Source organism: Prionailurus bengalensis, chromosome A1 (genome assembly GCF_016509475.1).
Source record: "Prionailurus bengalensis isolate Pbe53 chromosome A1, Fcat_Pben_1.1_paternal_pri, whole genome shotgun sequence".
In the NCBI taxonomy this organism is placed as follows: domain Eukaryota; kingdom Metazoa; phylum Chordata; class Mammalia; order Carnivora; family Felidae; genus Prionailurus; species Prionailurus bengalensis.
The window spans coordinates 51398022-51417782 of record NC_057343.1 but is presented as its reverse complement, the minus strand read 5'-3'; the positions used below and the strand labels follow the sequence as shown (position 1 = coordinate 51417782).

The 19761-nt window shown below is 37.9% G+C and overlaps 2 protein-coding genes across 2 annotated transcripts in view; one reads left to right on the top strand and one right to left on the bottom strand.

The window, feature by feature from the left end:
* Positions 1–67: 67 nt before the first annotated feature.
* Positions 68–18345, top strand: FBXL3 (F-box and leucine rich repeat protein 3). The gene is given in 6 exon segments (XM_043580816.1): positions 68–436; positions 3942–4290; positions 5914–6036; positions 9152–9323; positions 15793–16029; positions 16032–18345. Coding segments are annotated over 5 exon segments (1284 nt in total). The 5' UTR covers positions 68–436; position 3942; the 3' UTR covers positions 16436–18345.
* The window catches only part of CLN5 (CLN5 intracellular trafficking protein), a 30080-nt gene continuing 12303 nt past the window's right edge, over positions 1985–19761 (bottom strand). The window contains exon 4 of the mRNA XM_043580835.1: positions 1985–2793. Within this exon, the coding sequence (XP_043436770.1) occupies positions 2708–2793 (86 nt within the window). The 3' untranslated portion in view covers positions 1985–2707. The remainder of the gene's footprint in view (positions 2794–19761) is intronic.

Genomic DNA, 19761 nt, shown 5'->3' with positions numbered 1-19761 from the left:
CCCCTCCCTCCGCGGGCCCGCCCCGGCGGACACGCGCTCGCCCCCACGGGCGGAGACGCGCCGGGGAAAGCGCGCGGCCGCGAGCTCCAGGCGCCATTTTGGAGTCGCTGTGTGGGCCGAGGCGGCGGGGCCCTACGCGGTGGCCGCGGGTCGCCGAAGGAGGCTTTCGCAGCTACGAGGGGTCCCGGAAGGAGAACGCGGGTTGCGTGGGACTGAGAAAGGAGGCTTCTCCTGGAGCAGCCAGAACCGCAAAGGTGGAGCCGCGTTGGCGTCCGCCGCGGGACCAGCGCCTCGGATGCGGGCTGAGCGTGGGGGGTCGCGGCGGCGGGAGCGCGAAGCGGGGCTCCCTGGGGGCCTCATGTGAGAGCCGTGGGACCAGCCGCCGCCGTCCTCGGAGCCCGGGGAGGTGCTTGGGGGAAGCCGCCCCCGGCAGCAGGTAACGGCGGAGGGGCAGGGCCGGAGCCCCGCTGTGACTGCGGGGCTGGGGTGGGTCCGCCGACCTTCGTGGGCGGCAGGGCGGATCGGGGGCGCGAGGTCCCGGGCGCGGCGCCCAGACCTTAGAGCCTGCTTGGGGGCGTTTCCCCGCGATGCCTGCTTCAAAACATGTCAACAAGGCGTGGTGTGAATGCGAGCTCGCGGCTGCTGTCGCCCGGTTTTATTACCCTTGGCAGGGTTGGCGACAGGCACCTTAGAGCTCGCGCTCTGCCAGGCTCTTCCCGGCGTGGGCTGTGCCCGTGCGTGTAGCTTGAAAAAACGAGGGGCGTTAAAGATGTCAAAACACTGCTCACGGTAGAGCGCGTGAGAAACGTCAGGGAGAGCCAATCCGTGGAGGTGGCGCGGGAGGAGGGGACGTCCCGGTCCCGGAGCCCAGTGGAAAACTTGGTCGCTCGTGAGGAGGAGCCGCTTGGCGCCTGCCTTAGGCGTGGGCAGCGGGTTCAGGTGGGGCTGGCCACGGGGATCAGGAAGCAGCCTATTCAGTGATTGACCTGCGTCTCCAAGCCAAGAGGTTAGATTACTATTATTTTGTTGCTGCTGATGTCCAATTCATTCAGTGAGCCAGATCTTTTATAAATAGAGTCTTTTTGTCCTCTTGTTTTGAAATATTTATAAAAATGCCATCAACTCCGAGTTATCTACAGATGACACCTAGCCACATTTTCGCCACCACACTCTTCGTACCATCTAGTTCTGAGAGTTAATCTCGTCCCACTGTTTTTTTTTTTTTCTTGTATTCCAGCCAAAGAATGCAAGTTAATTTTGATATTAGGCAAATGGAAAGGAAATGTGATGCCAAAACAAGCTTTTTAGAGCTGTGTACAAATGGGCTTTTAAAAGTGCTACAGTTTACTAAATGCACAGTTTATTAAAAGTGTTTAATACAGTGATGGACACACAGCTGAAGTATTCTCCACTCTTTCTCTGATGAACAAATTTACTACTACTTTCCGAGGGTATGGAAATATTAAGATTAGTTCAGTAACTCCCTGTGCTGCTCAACTACTCTAGTTTTTCCTCATTAATGGTTTGTTTGTTTGTTTTTCCTTTTGGTGCTTCATAATATCAGTCCCTCACCAAATGCTCTAGTGAGCTAAGTTGCATCAATTATTTGGGGCCTAGAAAAGTTGCAATTTGAAATTGAACTGCTGGAGCCTTGAAGAGGTCTGGTTTGGGTGCTCTACTAAGGAGAAGAAATTATAAAGACAGTTTGATTCTTTTTTGAATCTCCGTATTTCAAAATTGTGAGTAGTTGCAGGTAGTTAGAGAAATTATAAGCCACATTATGATTTTGTTCTTTGTTCTTTGACCCATATTTTCTATGCTAAAATTAAGCCTTCAGGGTAAGGTAAAGCAGAAAAATGGGTCATAATGACACTGTTACCTCAACCTCTAGTGGGACATTATTACTAGAAGAGATTTTTTTTATATTAAACGTTGTATTGTGGATTATACTACCTTTTCACTAAACACATTACAAAACGTATTCTCAGATTCACAAGTAAGTTTTAATGTTCCATAAAACTACCCTCTTGCCATCACCTTTGTCATTCTGTTTTCTCCTTTCTTCTCTCCTTGCTCAGTAGAATATACATCATTTACTTCACTTCATTTACATCATCCAACTCACAGACTTGGAAGTAGGATCAATGAGGAATTCATTGCATACATGCTGAGATCTCCTGGGCAGATTTTAACGGCAAGAAGGCCAGGAGGCTTTGCCGTTTTGTTTCCTTCCAGCCCCCAGTCCCCTTTCACAAGTTTTACTAGCTATTGGGTAAAGAGATCCCACAGAGATCTATTTGGTTAAGAGTCATACACATACACATCCTTCATCCCACACAGGAATCAAATTCTTATACACAGATATGCCAGAAGAAGGGAGTTGGAGCCACAAGCCATCCTTTTCAAAAGCTATGACTCCAAATCCAAACTACCACTCTGCCAGAACTACTCTGTAGATATAAAAGTGTCGCAGGCTCTAAACTAAAGGGGTACTAGTGAGTAGTCTGCAATTACCCCCCTTAGTTTGCAATACTTATTTTTCCAGATAACAAATCAAAACAAGACCTGTTTGTCTGATTACAATGTAATTCATTGACGTTAAAAGGAATGTGTATGAGATAGGGGCACCTGGGTGGCTTGGTGGTTAAGTATCCAACTCTTGATTTCAGCTTAGGTCACGATCTCAACGGTTTGGTGAGTTGGAGCCCTACCTTGGGCTCCGTGCTGACAGCGTGGAACCTGCTTGGGATTTTCTCTCCATCTCTCTCTGCCCTTCCCCTGCTTGTGCTCTCTCTGGCCAAAAAAAAAAAAAAAAATCACCTGTAATGCCACCACTATCATCCTACTACTGTATTTATATAATACGGTACAGTATAATCCCACTTAATTATGGTTAGTTACTACCTTAGTGTGGTGAATCCAGCACCAGTGTGTGTTTCTCATATATAAGCATGTGTTCTTGTATTTTCTCACACGTTTCATTTCTTTGTCATACACTTTAAAGTCTTTAATACTGGACTACTTTCCTGTATTTGAGTTCAACATCCTCTCTTTTTAAGCCCTACTGTTTAATTCCTCACAAGAATCCTGTGTGTTATTATCCCCACTTTACAAAGTGGGGATAATAACAAAGCACAGGAAGGCCAAATAATTTGTTCAAGGCCACATAACCAGGGAGAGGTAGAGCCACAATTCAAACCCAGGGAGCTTGATTCCAGAGCCCATTCTTTTAACCATACTACTATTTTGCAATAAGACTATTTCAAAGAAACAAATGCAATGAAGATCGTACAAATACACAGAATAAACATATACCTATCTTTTGGAAATACAACTTAGGGTAAACATTGCCATACTAAGAGATGTGTTGGAAGAAGAAACCACATTTCAGACCAAACCATGCATAGTAGGGATGGGTTTGCTTATCTTAAGTAGAGATTGTGTCTGGCAGTAACATATTTTACAGACTATTCAACGTGGAGAGATCTATTGGCTACTTAATTCGTATCTTCTCTAGAGATTCCTGGGACTGTGGTTCCTTGAATTCCAGAACTCAAATATAGCAGGTATCCTTAGATGACTTAAGAAAGCTTTAGCAGGTGTCACTGTAGGGTTTTTTTTTTTTTTTAATATTGCTTTTAGTTGACTATAATTTTTGGTTTAGTTTCAAAATCATGATATCTCTCCCTCCCCCTGCCAGTAGTACAGTATAAACACAAATGTTTAAAAATACCTGTATAGAATTTGTAAAACAACAGTTGGTCTCCACTGGCACTTTTCATTATATTTTGTTTTGATATTCTTGAATTACTGGTCCAGTTCCTCATGTTTGTGTTTGCATTTATAAACATCCATATATGTATCTCAGTGGCAAAACGAATGTTGGATTTATTGCTATTCAAAAGTTAAGTATGAAAAAAATGATGCATTTTTCTGAATAGGATGAAACGAGGAGGAAGAGATAGTGACCATAATTTATCAGAAGAAGGTACTGCAGAGAAATCTAAGAAACTGAGGACTACAAATGAGCAATCTCAGACTTGTGATTGGGGGAATCTCCTTCAGGACATTATTCTCCAAGTATTTAAGTATTTGCCTCTTCTTGACCGGGCTCATGCTTCACAAGTTTGCCGCAACTGGAACCAGGTATTTCACATGCCTGACTTGTGGAGATGTTTTGAATTTGAACTGAATCAGCCAGCTACATCTTACTTGAAAGCTACACACCCGGAGCTGATCAAACAGATTATTAAAAGACATTCAAACCATCTGCAATATGTCAGCTTCAAGGTAATACTTTAAATCCTTCTTTTAAAAAATAAAGTATATTCAGTGGCTTTTTTTATCCTAAGCCAAAATATGTTCTCATGTTTTTAAAATATTGCCTTTTTAGAGAAAGTTCTTAATGATTAGAATTGTTGTATACATTAGAAGCTGCAGAGGGGCACCTGGGTGGCTCATTCGGTTAAGCATCCGACTTCGGCTCAGGTCATGATCTCGCTGTTTTTGAGTTCGAGCCTCGTGTTGGGCTCTGTGCTGACAGCTCAGAGCCTGGAGCCTGCTTCGGATTCTGTGTCTCCTTCTCTCTCTGCCCCTCTCCTGCTCCCAGTCTGTCTCTGTCTCTCAAAAATAAATAAACATTAAAAAAAATACTTTTCATATCATTTAGAAGCTGCAGAACTAATTCCAGCTGTTACTTTTATCATAATTTTTAACATAGTTATTTTTTTATTTTTATCATAATTATTCATAATTTATTAAAAGAACAGAAGCAGCTACTAAATAAGCATAAATCATTTACTAAAGCTGTCAGTCACATTGAATTATTTTCAATAAGTTTGAGGAAAAAATATACAATAAAATAAATAAAAAATGTGAAGGGGTGCCTGGGTGGCTCGGTCATTTGAGCGTCTGACTCTTGATTTCGTTCAGGTCATAATCCCAGGGTTGTGGAATCAAGTCCGCATTGGGCTCCATGCTCAGTGTGGAGCCTGCTTAAGATTCTCTCTCTCCCTCTGCCCATCTCCCCTGCTTGTGTTCACTCTCTTAAAAAAAAAAAATGGAGATTATGATTGACTAAAACTTAATTGCTATTACTGTTTAATAGAGACTGAATTCTGCTTATTGATGGCTTTATGATATGGGGTTTTCAAAGAAAAAGGAGATAAAAAAATTTTTTTAATGTTTGTTATTGAGAGAGAGTGAGTGAGCATGAGCAGGGGAGGGGCAGAGAGAGAGGGAGACACAGAATCTGAAGCAGGCTCCAGGCTCCAAGCTGTCAGCACAGAGCCCAGCATGGGCTCGAACTCACAAACCTCATGACCTGAGCCGAAGTTGGATGCTTAATCGACTGAGCCCCCCAGGCATCCCTAAGAAATTTTATGTAAAAGGTTTAGATGAATATATTTTAGAGAGAAATAGAAAAAAGGACGTGGAAGAATGCCAAAGAGAACCGTGTGTTTCTTTTCATTGCCAGAAGGGACATACTGGAATTCATGCAGTGATGAGATAATTGAAGTGGGGTAGCTTTTTGAGATGTCTAGAGTAGTTTAAGGAATCACAGTGGTTTATAGGAGTACAGAGGCTTATAGTATTTTGTTTTGGGGATGAATAATGGAATGTAGGCATGTTTACTAAATCTTTAACCTACCTGATAATTTTTGAAAAGTAACACATGAATACCTGATTACCCATAGCTAGCATTTATTTAACAGGTCACATTAAACCTAGATAAAGCAGTGGTTCTTAATTCAAGTTCTTTGCCAAAACTAGTCTTGTCTGCTCTCACATCATTCCTTCTTGGATGGAGATTATTTGTAATGTAATAAACTAATAACTGTTTCTTCTGTAAAGTTAAGGTTACACAGAGAAATGTAAATATATGCATAGGTAAATGGTGTGTTCTTTTCTAAGGTGGACAGCAGCAAAGAATCAGCTGAAGCAGCTTGTGATATATTATCGCAACTGGTAAATTGCTCATTAAAAACACTTGGACTTATTTCAACGGCTCGGCCAAGCTTTATGGATTTACCAAAGGTATTTGCTGGTTTTATGTTGTTGGCAGTTACTGAGAAATCCGATAGAAGCCCTGCGCTTGTAGTGGTCATTTCTTGTAGTGACCATGGGAGTGTAAGAAAAATAGTATACATAATGGAAAACTAGTTACTATTTATTTAGAATGTCAGGCAATAGGAGTTTTAATAAAGCTTTTCCTTTTTCTGATCACCTTGTGCTTCTTGATGGGAAAAGTTAAAGAGTGAGTGAATTTGCAGAGGATTCAGCAAAGAGATGTACTAAAAGTGACTAAAACTGAGAAGCAAATTAGGAAAAAGACATATAGCAGCTCCTTTTTGGACTTTCAGAGCAGATTTGTGAAATTACAATCAAAGAAAAGTAGACAGTGCCAGTAGTGAGAACAGGTATAGCTTATTTATAAAATCTTCTGGTAATTGTGTATAGATTTATTCCTGAGCAAATTTAGTATACTTGGATTACTTTACAGATTTTATTTATTTATTTATTTTAACTTTTTTTTTTTTTTAATATATTTTTGAGACAGAGAGAGAGCATGAACGGGGGAGGGTCAGAGAGAGGGAGACACAGAATCTGAAACAGGCTCCAGGCTCTGAGCTGTCAGCACAGAGCCCGACGCAGGGCTCAAACTCACGGACTGCGAAATCATGACCTGAGCCGAAGTCGGCCACTTAACCGACTGAGCCACCCAGGCACCCCTTTACAGATTTTATTTAAAGAAAGCTTTTTTTTTTTTTTTGGTGAACAGTGAACTATTTATGTTCATATATATGTTCTAACATGATCCTGTGTATAGTAAGATAGCGTCTCTAATAACTAGACTCTTAAAATAGAAAAAAAATAGGTGCATTTTTAGAAGGCAGCTGATAAAGGCCTCCTGAGTATGTTAACTAATGTTGGGTAGGTTAGCATGCAACAATAATTTGAAAGGTTTTTTTCAGAGTACACTGCAAAGTAAGATATAGATACCCCTTTACATATCTAACAGTTTAATTTACTAGAATGATTCAGGAAGAAATAGTACTAAGTTGAGTGTGTATTATAACTCAGGTGGTTATGGAATGGAATATTTGTAACAAATGTATCACCAGTTGATTTCAAAGTCTTAATTGGTGTTTAAAAAGGTTCTTTAAATACATACATTTGAGGGGCGCCTGGGTGGCGCAGTCGGTTAAGCGTCCGACTTCAGCCAGGTCACGATCTCGTGGTCCGTGAGTTCGAGCCCCGCGTCAGGCTTTGGGCTGATGGCTCGGAGCCTGGAGCCTGTTTCCGATTCTGTGTCTCCCTCTCTCTCTGCCCCTCCCCCGTTCATGCTCTGTCTCTCTCTGTCCCAAAAATAAACGTTGAAAAAAAAAATTAAAAAAAAAAAATAATAAATACATACATTTGAGTTAAAACGTTTTCCTCCTATAAAATAAGGGAAATAGGTAAGAGATTCTGTTCAGCATTTTAAGATTCTAAGTACGTGAGTCAGAGCACTGAGGTTCTTGAATTTAATGTGCATAAAAATCATCTAAGAAACTTGGAAATTTTGGGTTACATTCCCTGTTTCAAATTTCCCCTTCCTATGAGACATCCAGGAGATTCTTATTAAGTCAGAGGACTGACTGACATGGTATAGTAGCACCTTGTTCAAGCTTCATATGGGAAATGATATATTTTGAATTGATTTTCTGTGTACATACCATAGTTAAAAAAACAAATAGATATGGTATAGTAAAATATACCACATGAAAAGGTATGCTGAACAAATTTAATTTCCTTTTTTTCTTGTTACTCAAGATTATCATTATACAGATCTAGTACTAGTACTGTAGTTACATGAAGTAGTTTTGTCTTTGGGAACTATGATGCATCTGGGATGGCTTCCTTCCTTATTAAATGGGCCTAAGATGCTTACGTTGTTCTTCACCTCGCCCCGCCCCCCCCCCCGCCCCATTTTGGCTCTTGTAGAAGATTGAAGTAGGGTGTTACTGTACCTTGGAAGTCCTGGAAGAACTGTAGAAAACATGAAAGAAGTATATTTGACCTCAGATAAATCTGAGGGAAATGGAAAAAAAAAGGCAGGGATGCAGTCATGAGGATGCAGTCATGAGTATACTAATGAAATGGGACTGTACAAGGTATAATTGAGTTTGAGGTGAAAATATTAGAAAGAGTTAACATTTAAATAGGCAAAAAGTTACCTAATCAAAATTTAAGTAGTTAACCAGTTATTTAATTGTAGAGGAAAATTAAGTTAGCAAATGTGATCATGCAAATGGTGTTTCTTTGTACTTTCTTGGCTGTTGGCTTGCCCTCATTCCTTTTCATTGCTGTAGTGAATTTATAAAGGTAAGTGGAGGGTGAGATTAGTTATGTAGAGGAAGGTGTCGGAGCGTATGTTGACCTCTCTTTCCTACTCCTGGATCCTTTGTCCATTGGTTTTAGCTGATTCCACGTTACATACTCTGACCATGCTTTAATTCCTGTTGCCCTACAGTGGTTCCTTGAGGTCAGATTCTGTGTCCAAAAGATAATTACATGTATATAATAAATGGAATAATAATTGGTATATTTGTGGAAAAATACATTAAAATGAATGGCTTGAAAATACTGTAGATAATTTAACATATTTAAAGGAGTTTTAAACTTGGAATTTTATTTAGGTATGATTTTGCTTATTTTAGAATCAAATTTTCTGTGAGCTTTTTTGTTTCAAGTGAGCCTGAGTTGATACTCTAATTTCTAATGATTATGCTAGTAATTTTATTACTATTTTAATGGTTAACTATTAGACCAAAAAAGAATGCAGTTCAGTGTTACAAAACACTGGAGGTATTCTCATCCCCGATTCTGTAATTCATCTTTTTACTTTTTACTTACCAGTGATTATTGTGATTTAGAGGCTTGAAATTTCATTTTGCTACAGGTAAAAAGACTTTTCTCAAAGATAGCAAATAGTCACCTCCCTTTTTTACCATACCCCCAACAAAGTGAAAGGATGCTACCCCTAAAACAGTTATGGGATACATCATTAGGGTTCAGATGAACTATATGTGAACTATATGTTTTATGTGAACACCCCTCAATTCTCATGCCTGAAAGTTGAAACTGTTTCCATTTTTTTGCTTTTTAGTCTCACTTTATTTCTGCACTGACAGTAGTGTTTGTAAATTCCAAATCCTTGTCGTCGCTTAAGATAGATGATACCCCAGTAGATGATCCATCCCTCAAAGTACTAGTGGCCAACAACAGCGATACACTCAAGCTGCTGAAAATGAGCAGCTGTCCTCATGTCTCTCCAGCAGGTATGTTGTGTTTTTTGCCAGGTAACATTTTACTAAAATGGACTGATGTATTTATCGAATTAAAAACTGATCATTAACTTTGAGGGTGGGTTAATATGATTATTTCATCCCTTTTGCATAAACATTTTTAATGTCATGATACAGTAACATAAATTTCTGTAACATTCCTAGCCTAGACACTTATTTTCAACTTATTTTTTACTCTTACTTGTCAGCTTGTGTCCAAACTGTGTTAGAATACGGATTAAAAAAAAAAAAAAAGGACAGTATTAGATTTGCCTGAGGTGCCCTTTAGATAATATAGAACTTTCTTTAATTGTAGTTGAGCCAGCAGGGTAGGTTTTGAATCAGAGCAATCTCATAATTGCTTTTCTTCTCACTATGTAGAGGGAGGAGAGTTGTGCTGAAGTTGCCACCTTAACATTTTGCAAGATAACCCTTTTCCTAACTTGAATCTTGGAGCCAAGAACCCATCAAATGGGGAATAGCATTGTGAAAGCTCTTTCCACCTTTTCTTACATAGAATTTTCTAAGCATTACTGCATTATTCAGTTTCAGATTATTTAAATTCCAAATAGTTTGTATTATAAAATAAGTATAAACTCACACTTAGTATTATTACTTTCTGATGCTTCACTTCTGACATATCCTCCCACTGTTGACATCCCTCCCAGTCTTTTGGCTGTGTTACTTGGGAAACCCGTTTTTAAAAGACAGTGTTAAATCCTTGATATCTTTACAAAATACTTCCTACCTTCTTGCCATGACTAAAGCCCGGACTTCCCCCAAGAAAGTGATTTCTTCTTGGATGGAGATTTCTTAGTGTTCTTTGTCTCCTACAGGGAAGGTCTTGGTGACAGGAATGGCTAGTCTATTGCAGTATTTCCCTAGCTGCTTCTGCCACTTCTAGATTTTTACTGAAGGTGATAATCTAAACAGTCTGGAACTTAGGAAGAATGGACTTTTGGCAGTTACTTCTTACATGACCTTGGTCACATTTTCTATTTACTGTATGGGTTGCCATGGGAGTGAGGTCCATACCTCGTAGCTTCATACTGTACAAGGTCCTTTGTATCCTCACCTCCACCTATCTCTTTAATCTTGTTTGCTACTCATTCATGTGTAGCTTTTACTTGAGTCCTATAATAACTAAGGTTCTTTGTACCTGTGTGTGTGTGGTTAGTACACTGTACTTGTGGAATATGTTTTTTCCTCCCACTTCTTCATCTAGCCAAGTCCAGGCCAGCCTTCAGAATTCAACTCAGATGATCTGGTTTTGTTCTTATTTTCTCCTCTCTGGTTTAGAACCACCATGTGTTGTTTCCATAGCACTCTGAATGTAACTTCAGCACTTCCCACACTCTATGAGAGCTTTTGGGTCTCTGGGTTCTCAGTGAGACTATGAGTTCATTATTCTTTTTATCCTGGTACATCTCATGTTAATTTACTTTTATTAAATATACACATCAATTCTGAGAGGGTAGTATAAACTTGCTTGGTCTTACCTCATGGCTTTTGGGCAAGTTGTACACCTCAAATACTTTTAAATTTAAGAGTATAACCTTAGACGATTATAATTTAAAATTTAATATATTTGCATATTTACTTTCTATCCATATTTTGCATATTGGGACTATGCAAAAACTATTTCTTTTTCTAAGTTGAAATCAAGGATTTTTTTCTGTTCTTTAGTCACTGAATATTTTATCAAACTTTTCTCCTATTTTATATAGTCCTTACAATTATCTACTGCTTGATGTTTAGGCACCATTCAACGCTAGTGAGTTGACTCTGATACCATATTATGTCGTTTTCCTTCTTCTGTGATTGTTCCTACCATTTCTTTTGCTGATTTCTCTTTTCATTCCTTAAATTTTGGTGTTTCACTGTGTTCTGTGCTGAGTCCTTTTTTGTTTTACTATGTAAACTCTGGGCTGTCGTCATCATCTGTTGTGTCAGTTACATTCTGTATGTTAATACTTCCCACTTACAGTGTCTCTGGAACTCTAGAGCTATGTGTTGAGCTGCCAGTGGCCCAGTTCCTCTAGAATATCTCACTGGTGCTTCAGATGAATGAACTTTCTTCTCCCCCTGTCTAAATCTCTTGCTTTTTCCTTTGTGCTATCTCAGTAAATGGCTCCATCCATCTGGTTGTCAGGGACCTGACAGACATCCTTGATTCTTCCTACCCTTACTTTCTACATCCTTTCAGTCACCAAGGTCTGATGATTCCATCATTGAAATAGGCCTTGAGTCTACACTGTGGACTGATGATTTATTCTGATCCCCTTCTATTCATATTGCTAAAGCTCTAAGCTGCAGTGTGGTAGTATTTGGAGTTTGGTTGGGAGATAGGTCATGAGGGTGGAGGTCTCATAAATGGCATTAGTGCCCTTATAAGAAGAGGCAAGAGAGAGATGATCTCTTTTTCACCATGTGAAGATACAGCAAGAAGGTGGCTATCCGCAAGCCAGGAAGAGTTGTGGTCCTCATCAGAACCTGACCATCCAGATTGGACTTCCAGGCTCCAGAACTGTGAAGAGTAAATGTTTATTGTTTAAGCCACCCTTACTGTGGTATTCTGTTAAGCAACTTGAACTAAGACACTCTGCCTTCTTCATCTCCACTCTTACTCCTGTAGTACAGGTCTCTGTAATCTTTGTGCAGTACCCTCTTACACTGATTTCCTAACTTGCAGCTTATTCTTCTCTAATGTGATTTCTATGCTACAGAGTAATCTTTCTAAAATATAAATCAGATATTTTTCTCCAGTTTTCTTCAAATGTTCTCACTATGCTTTAGATAAGATCCAAACTCCTTACTGAGGCTGACAAGGTCCCATATGATCTAGCCCTTGCGTCTCTATGGGGCTTCATCCTTTAAGATGTTACCTTACTTGCATACTGTATGTTGACCTGAAGGCTTGGAATGCTTCAGTTCTTGGAATGCTTGTGTTTCTTCCATGTGTGGGTGTTCACACAGGAAATAAAGTTCACTTTCCTTCTCCCCTATCTTTTGCCCTAGTTTGATACTTCTAATTCTTTATTTCTCACTGTGTTAGTTCTGGGAAATCTTCCCTGATCCCCTTGCTAGGACACCCAGAGCATTCTTGTTTAATTCTCTGCTGCCTGCTATTATGATAAGGATGTCTTGTTCATGTTGCATCTTTACCATCTTAGCACCAGTGCTTGACACTCATTATTAGTTGAACTAATGAACATTTAGTTACTTAGTGTTCTATGTTGTTGGTAAGCCAACATTTGTCTTATAATTCTTTTAAGGTTGGATACTTGTTTCTACATTTTTGCTGTGATTTAAAAAATGAACCATTTTGGCACGAAGCAGTTTGCTTCTACCAGTTTCTTCCATAGGACACATGGTAAAGTGGAAGAAGTAGATCAGAGGGTCCAGATCTTTTTTATATACAGCTTTTTGCTGTATTTTCTTCTAAATGAGTTGTGTGAATTTACAATAGTACCAACAATGAATTTCTATACACTTTTTAGCATGTATCAGTGTTTCATTTCTTTTTATTGCCAAATAATATTCCATTGTATGGATTGTACCACATTTATCTATTGATCATTTGATGGATATTTGCATTGTTTCCACCTTTTGACTGTTATGAATGATGCTGCTGTGAAAATTCCTGTGTAAGATTTTGTGTAGATAAATGGTGTAATTTCTTTTGGGTATATACCTAGGAGTGGAATTGCTGAATTATATAGTAACTGTTTAATTAAGTTTCCTATTGCTGCATAACCAACAACTACAAATTTAGCACGTTAAACCAGCACTCCCTTGGTAGTGTCACAGCTCTGTAGGTCACAGATATAGCCATTGCTTAGCTAGCTTCTCTGCTTAGCCAGGGAAGCTGTGAGTCTGAATTCTTTTCTGAAACTGGCCAAAGAAAACTCAGCTTTTAAAGGCCTCATGTGATTAGATTAGAACTGCCTGGACAATCTTGTTTTAAAGCCAACTGTGCTATATAATATAATCATGGGAGTGGTATCTCCTCACATTACAGGTGCTGGGGATTAGGTTGTAGAATCTTGGGGACTTGGACTTTTAGAATTATGCCTGCCACAACTGCTTTAATAGTTACTAAATGATATCTCAGTTTCTTTTATTTGCATCTTTGGTTTCCATTCCCTGTGTATTTATTTTCTTTTTATATCAAGCTTTATAGGATTGCAAAGAACAGAAGTGCTCAGGTTATGAAGGTTTATTTCAAAGTACACAGAAACCTTGTAGAGAACAGAAACTTTGTAGTGGCTGAATAGTAAAGCACAGATGTCTTTTGGTGACTCGTACACTGGTGATTCAGTTTACCTCTTTACTGATTCTGTTGCCTATATTCTCCTCCCACTGCTTTGAAGCTTTGGCTTATTGGTGCCTCTGTCTTGTCACTTCTCAAGCAGTAGTTAAGCACATGAACTTAAGAGTCACTCAGTTTGTGTTTGTCTTTAGTTGCATCAACTTCAAAATAGAAATAATTTATTTTTCGGGGCGCCTGGGTGGCGCAGTCGGTTAAGCGTCCGACTTCAGCCAGGTCACGATCTCGCGGTCCGTGAGTTCGAGCCCCGCGTCAGGCTCTGGGCTGATGGCTCAGAGCCTGGAGCCTGTTTCCGATTCTGTGTCTCCCTCTCTCTCTGCCCCTCCCCCGTTCATGCTCTGTCTCTCTCTGTCCCAAAAATAAATAAACGTTGAAATAATTTATTTTTCTAGATTTTTGAGTATATTTAGTACCTGACATATCATACTGTACAATAAATAATAGATAATATGATGTGTGTTTTGTTCCTATCCTTGTTTCTAAACACCAGAAAGAAATGGTTTGAATGGGTCGTTTATCAAGTACTATAGGCTGTCTGGGGTAGAATTTTAGTATTAGGCCATTTCAGAAATCAGATGCTGACCTTTGGTAAGAACTGCTTGATAGGGGTTTGGGCAGTTCTGAAGCATAGCATGCTAAGTATAGGGACCATTTATGGAACTGCTTTCTGGATATGTTAAGAATTTGTTAGTTATAATTACTATTTCCATTAATGTGAACTGGTTACCTTTGACTCATTTATCTAGTGGTATCTTGGTATTTTTTTCTGAGAAATTTGTTGAGTTTATTAGACACTAATAAGCTGTTAAAAAAATTTTGCTCCCTTGATAGAAATCTTTTTTTTTTTTTTTTTTAACGTTTATTTATTTTTGAGACAGAGAGAGACAGAGCATGAACAGGGGAGGGTCAGAAAGAGAGCAGGAGGCACAGAATCTGAAACAGGCTCCAGGCTCTGAGCTGTTAGCACAGAGCCCGATGCGGGGCTTGAACTCACGAACCGCGAGATCATGACCTGAGCCGAAGTCGGACGCTTAACCGACTGAGCCACCCAGGAGCCCCGATAGAAATCTTTTTTAACAACCTTTCAAATGTTTTAGTTACATAGATTCTTTTATGTGGCTTTACCTTTTTTTTCTTTTTAATTAGAATTAAATTTTTAATTTCCAAAAATGTCTTTTGGCCTCTGTAGTGATGATCATGTAATTTTTCTTGCTTAACCTATAGGTTTGGTGTTTGTAATCAGTTTTTAAAAAAAATATAACACTGTCCATGCATTACTGGGGTAAACGTTAGTTATGGTACATGTAGCTAATCCTTGAACAACATGGGTTTGAACTGTGGGTCCATATACCTGTGGATTTTTTTCAGTAAATACAATATTATACTGTAAATATATTTCCTTTTATGATTTTCTTTTCTCTAGCTTTGTTGTAAGAATGTAGTATTCTTATACTTATACTTACAATAAGAATATTGTAAGAATATAAGTAAATATATATTGACTGTTTATGTTATCAGTAAGGCATCTGGCTAACACTAGGCTATTAGTAATTAAGTGAGGAGTCAAAAGTTATACATAGATTTTCAACTATACAGGAGTCAGTGCCCCTAACCCCTGTGTTGTTTAAGGGTCATCTGTATTTATTAATAATTTATAATTGTTGGAACACCTGGGTGGCTCAGTTGGTTAAGCGTCTGACTCTTGGTTTCGGCTCAGGTCATGGTCATACGATTTCATGATTCGAGCCCCGCATTGGACTCAGCACTGGCATCTGGAGCCTCCTTGGGACTCTCTTTCGCCCTCTCTGCCCCTCCCCTACTCGCACTCTCTCTCTCTCTCTAAATAAATAAACTGTAAAGCAAATTTATAATTGTTGTAAGTTTATAAGTGAGCTTTATTTCTTTTTATGGTATCAGGTTTAGAATTAGTCTCATTTTCTTATAGACAAATTTAGTAGTAGGTTTTTAAATGTGACTTTCTGCTATTTCAACCATATAACTAAATTTTAAATTGTATAGCTTTATGATAGGGAAATATGGTAAAATTTTGAGACATGCATTTGATTAAATTTTTTGAACAGGTGATGAACTCGTACAAAAATTTGTAAATAATTAGACACTATTTCTTCCTAGGTATCCTTTGTGTGGCTGATCAATGTCACGGCTTACGTGAACTGGCCCTGAATTACCACTTGTTAAGTGATGAATTGCTGCTGGCTTTATCTTCTGAAAAACACGTTCGATTAGAACATTTGCGCATTGATGTAGTCAGTGAGAATCCTGGACAGACACACTTCCATACTATTCAGAAAAGCAGCTGGGATGCTTTCATCAGACATTCACCAAAAGTGAACTTAGTGATGTATTTTTTTTATATGAAGAGGAATTTGATCCATTCTTTCGGTATGAAATACCTGCCACCCATCTTTACTTTGGGAGATCAGTAAGCAAAGATGTGCTTGGCCGTGTGGGAATGACATGCCCTAGACTAGTTGAACTAGTAGTGTGTGCTAATGGCTTACGGCCACTTGATGAAGAGTTAATTCGCATTGCAGAACGTTGTAAAAATTTGTCAGCTATTGGACTAGGGGAATGTGAAGTCTCATGTAGTGCCTTTGTTGAGTTTGTGAAGATGTGTGGTGGCCGCCTGTCTCAATTATCCATTATGGAAGAAGTATTAATTCCTGACCAAAAATATAGCCTGGAGCAAATCCATTGGGAGGTGTCCAAGCATCTTGGTAGGGTGTGGTTTCCAGACATGATGCCCACTTGGTAAAGACTGAATGATGTAGGGCATGATGAATAGCACCTTTACGTTAAGAATACTGTATTATGATAAGAGTTTATTTCTTATAGTTCTGATGTAATTCTATTTTGTGGCATGGAAATTTGATATCTGCATTGAATATATAAGGATTGTTTATTGGAAGACCCATGGACCAGTTTTGGTCAGAAAACTTCATCTGTTTCTTTAACCTAACAGCAGTCAAATCTCAGAAAAATTTTTTAAACTGTGGTTCAGATCTGAAAGTAAGTCAGTTATAAAGATGAAACATTGTACAGTCTGAAAGAAACAACACCTATATATTATAATATCCGAGAAGTGAGTACTAAGAAGTTTTCCAAATGTTATGTTCTCTATGCATTTTTTTTTAAATGTAAACTTGACATTTTAGGGTCTTCAGTTATACATACACCTGTTATAAGGTGTTTAATATAGCTCAGGACAGTGAGCATTTTGTGAGAAAAATGTAGGCTGTATCATATTGAATGAAAGAGATTGGTTGAATGTTCTCAAATATGTTACAGAGCTGTTTGAAGAGGTATGTATAAGTAATTGGATTTCTTAGAAAACTGGTATGTGTCACACAATGGTTATTATAGACAGATAATAAACAGAGCCAAGATCAAATTAAAAGAAAATAAACAGAATAGAAGCGAGGCAGTGTTTAGTTTTGTATAAACTTTCAGGTTTGCTCTATAATCTGCTAAACCATATAAATTCTCTTCTGTGATATGTTAGTATGTATGTGACACTTTGAGGCATCCTATGTAAAGCAAGGAATGCTTTGCCAGTTCTCCTTGGTTTTGTTTATCTTTGTTTAAGCTAGGTTTGAAGTATTATACAGTAATTGAAATGAAAAGCTTATCTATTTAAAAAAGCCAAATTGAAATAATTAAAGGTAGAACTTTAAAATGTTTATAAATTATTTCCATGAAAGAATATTCTCCAGTGAATTTTAGTGATGGTTCATTTTCCATTTTGGAATTAAATAGTTATGTCAGTAGAATTTTCAAAAATCATAAAAGGAGCACCACTTGTTCAGTATAAACAAGTGAACTTAAAAGAGGATATATTTAAGTTCATAATCATATTTTTGAGTAAATATTGCTCAGTGGACTGGAAAATTTTAATAGAAAAATGTCTGCAGTTTTGTGATTGTTAATTTGGTTACAACGCTATTTTATATTATTTAAGTTAGGTAGCATTTTTATTACTTTCATATGAATAATGGTAAAACATACATTGCTATAAGAATATTAAGTTTGGGGCTACATTTAGTTTTGTTTTTGTTTTTAGATATTATATAAGCTTTGATTCTGAGCACTAGTGCTAGTAGATATTACCTTCCTAAAGGAAATTAGAAGTGATTTATCCCCAATGGAATAATATAGTAATGCTTGAAACTTTTAGAAAGCATCTTGGTAATAATGGAAGCTATCAGTCTTACAGATCGAATCTATTTTTTAAATAGATCACCTTCCTAAGAAAAAAGTAAAAGGTGATTTTGTACCTAATTTATACCTTTCAAAAGTCATGGTGTTCCGGCCACATGTAAATGAGAAGAAAAAAGGTTGATCCCCAGACTGGGAAATTAAAAGCAATTATTGTAATATTTTCCCCTTACTAAATAGTTAAAAAGCTTTGTACAAGAAATACATGTGATAGTGGATGAAGCCTTTTTTCCCTTGAACAACTTTGGAAAATGGATTTGACAGTGCATAATCAGTTCTACTAACCAAAGCTTTATTCGGAAATTTACTTTTTTGTACAAATTGAATTATATAATGCTTGAAATACTTTAAGTCACTTTATAAGCAAAATGCATAGCACTTACTTTGTTTATACTGTAAAGTATATATGTTAAATGCTTTTATCAATTTGAGAATAAAGATAGTTACTAATGCTGTTGTATTATTAATAGTTTTTAAAAATGACACTAACCTACATATTTGGTTTTACAACAAGATAAACTTACAGATTTATGGGTTTAGTTTCAAATTTATATTTGATGAATACAATGTTTAATTTTGAATAAGTTTATGGTAGGATGACTGTTATAAAGATGTAAGATAAGGTAAATGAAATCTATTCTTAGAAATAAGTTCTGATGACTAAAGTGATAGGAAATAAAAATTGGCCATGAAATATAAATTTATTTTTCACATTTTATACAGAAAATGGTTAAATTAAAAAGAATAGGCTCTTTGTTTTTAGAATAAGAATTTATAAAACAGATTTTGAAATAGAATTCTTAGTCAAAGTCCTTTGAACCCAGGTATCCTTTTCATAGAGAAATGTTTTATATAAATTCCTACAATCAGACTAGTTCTTAAACTATTGAAATTATTTTCATTTCCTGTCTTAACAGCTTCCAGAAGATAACTTCAATTTCTCTTGGTAATCTGGGCTATTTTAACAATACTATCAGGAAAAAAAAAAAGGCATGACTAAAGATTAATCAATTTATTGCATTCAAAAATAACTTTTTATATTTATGGAAAAGCTTAGGATAGATGGGAGGGGTTGATGTGAACAAGGCTTAGGCCTGAACTAGGTCTTTTTTTTTAATTTTTTTTTTTAACGTTTTTATTTATTTTTGAGAGAGGGAGAGGCACAGAGTACGAGCGGGGAGGGGCAGAAAGAGAGGGAGACACAGAATCTGAGGCAGGTTCCACGCTCTGAGCTGTCAGCACAGAGCCCGGTGTGGGGCTCGAACCCATGAAGGGTGAGATCATGACCTGAGCGGAAGTCGGACATCCAACCAACTGAGCCACCCAGGTGCCCTGTGACCTAGGTCTTGTAAGAAGCTGTAAGTCACCCCTACCCCATATGTAGCTGGGAACAATCTTTGCGGACTCCAGCTTCAGTTTATCTGTGGTTTTAAAGTTATCAAGCAGCCAGAAAAACCTTACCTGCTTCCTGACACCCAACTTTACTTTAAACATAAGGACATATCTTAGGGCATATAAAATGGACACAAAGCCCTTTACTCCAAAAGTGAACTAAAAGCTTATCCTTAGAATAATCAGTCAAGTAAAAGAATATAAGGGTAATAGCCTATCTTGTTTTAAGTAGGGGAAAGAAAATGTAGATAGGAAAGTTTGAGAGCACAGGAAACTATTTGGACAATGAAGGGTAAATAGGCAGATGCTGGAAACAAACTTTGGCCAGACCATTTGCCTTTGACTCTGAACAGGGGAAAAGATGTGTGGTAGTTTTGGAACATTGTTCTTTGTATAACATACCAACAAGTTATTTAAAAAAAATAGTCATCTTAAAGGAACTGAAGTCTCAGATTATAAAACTGAAGTTTACTA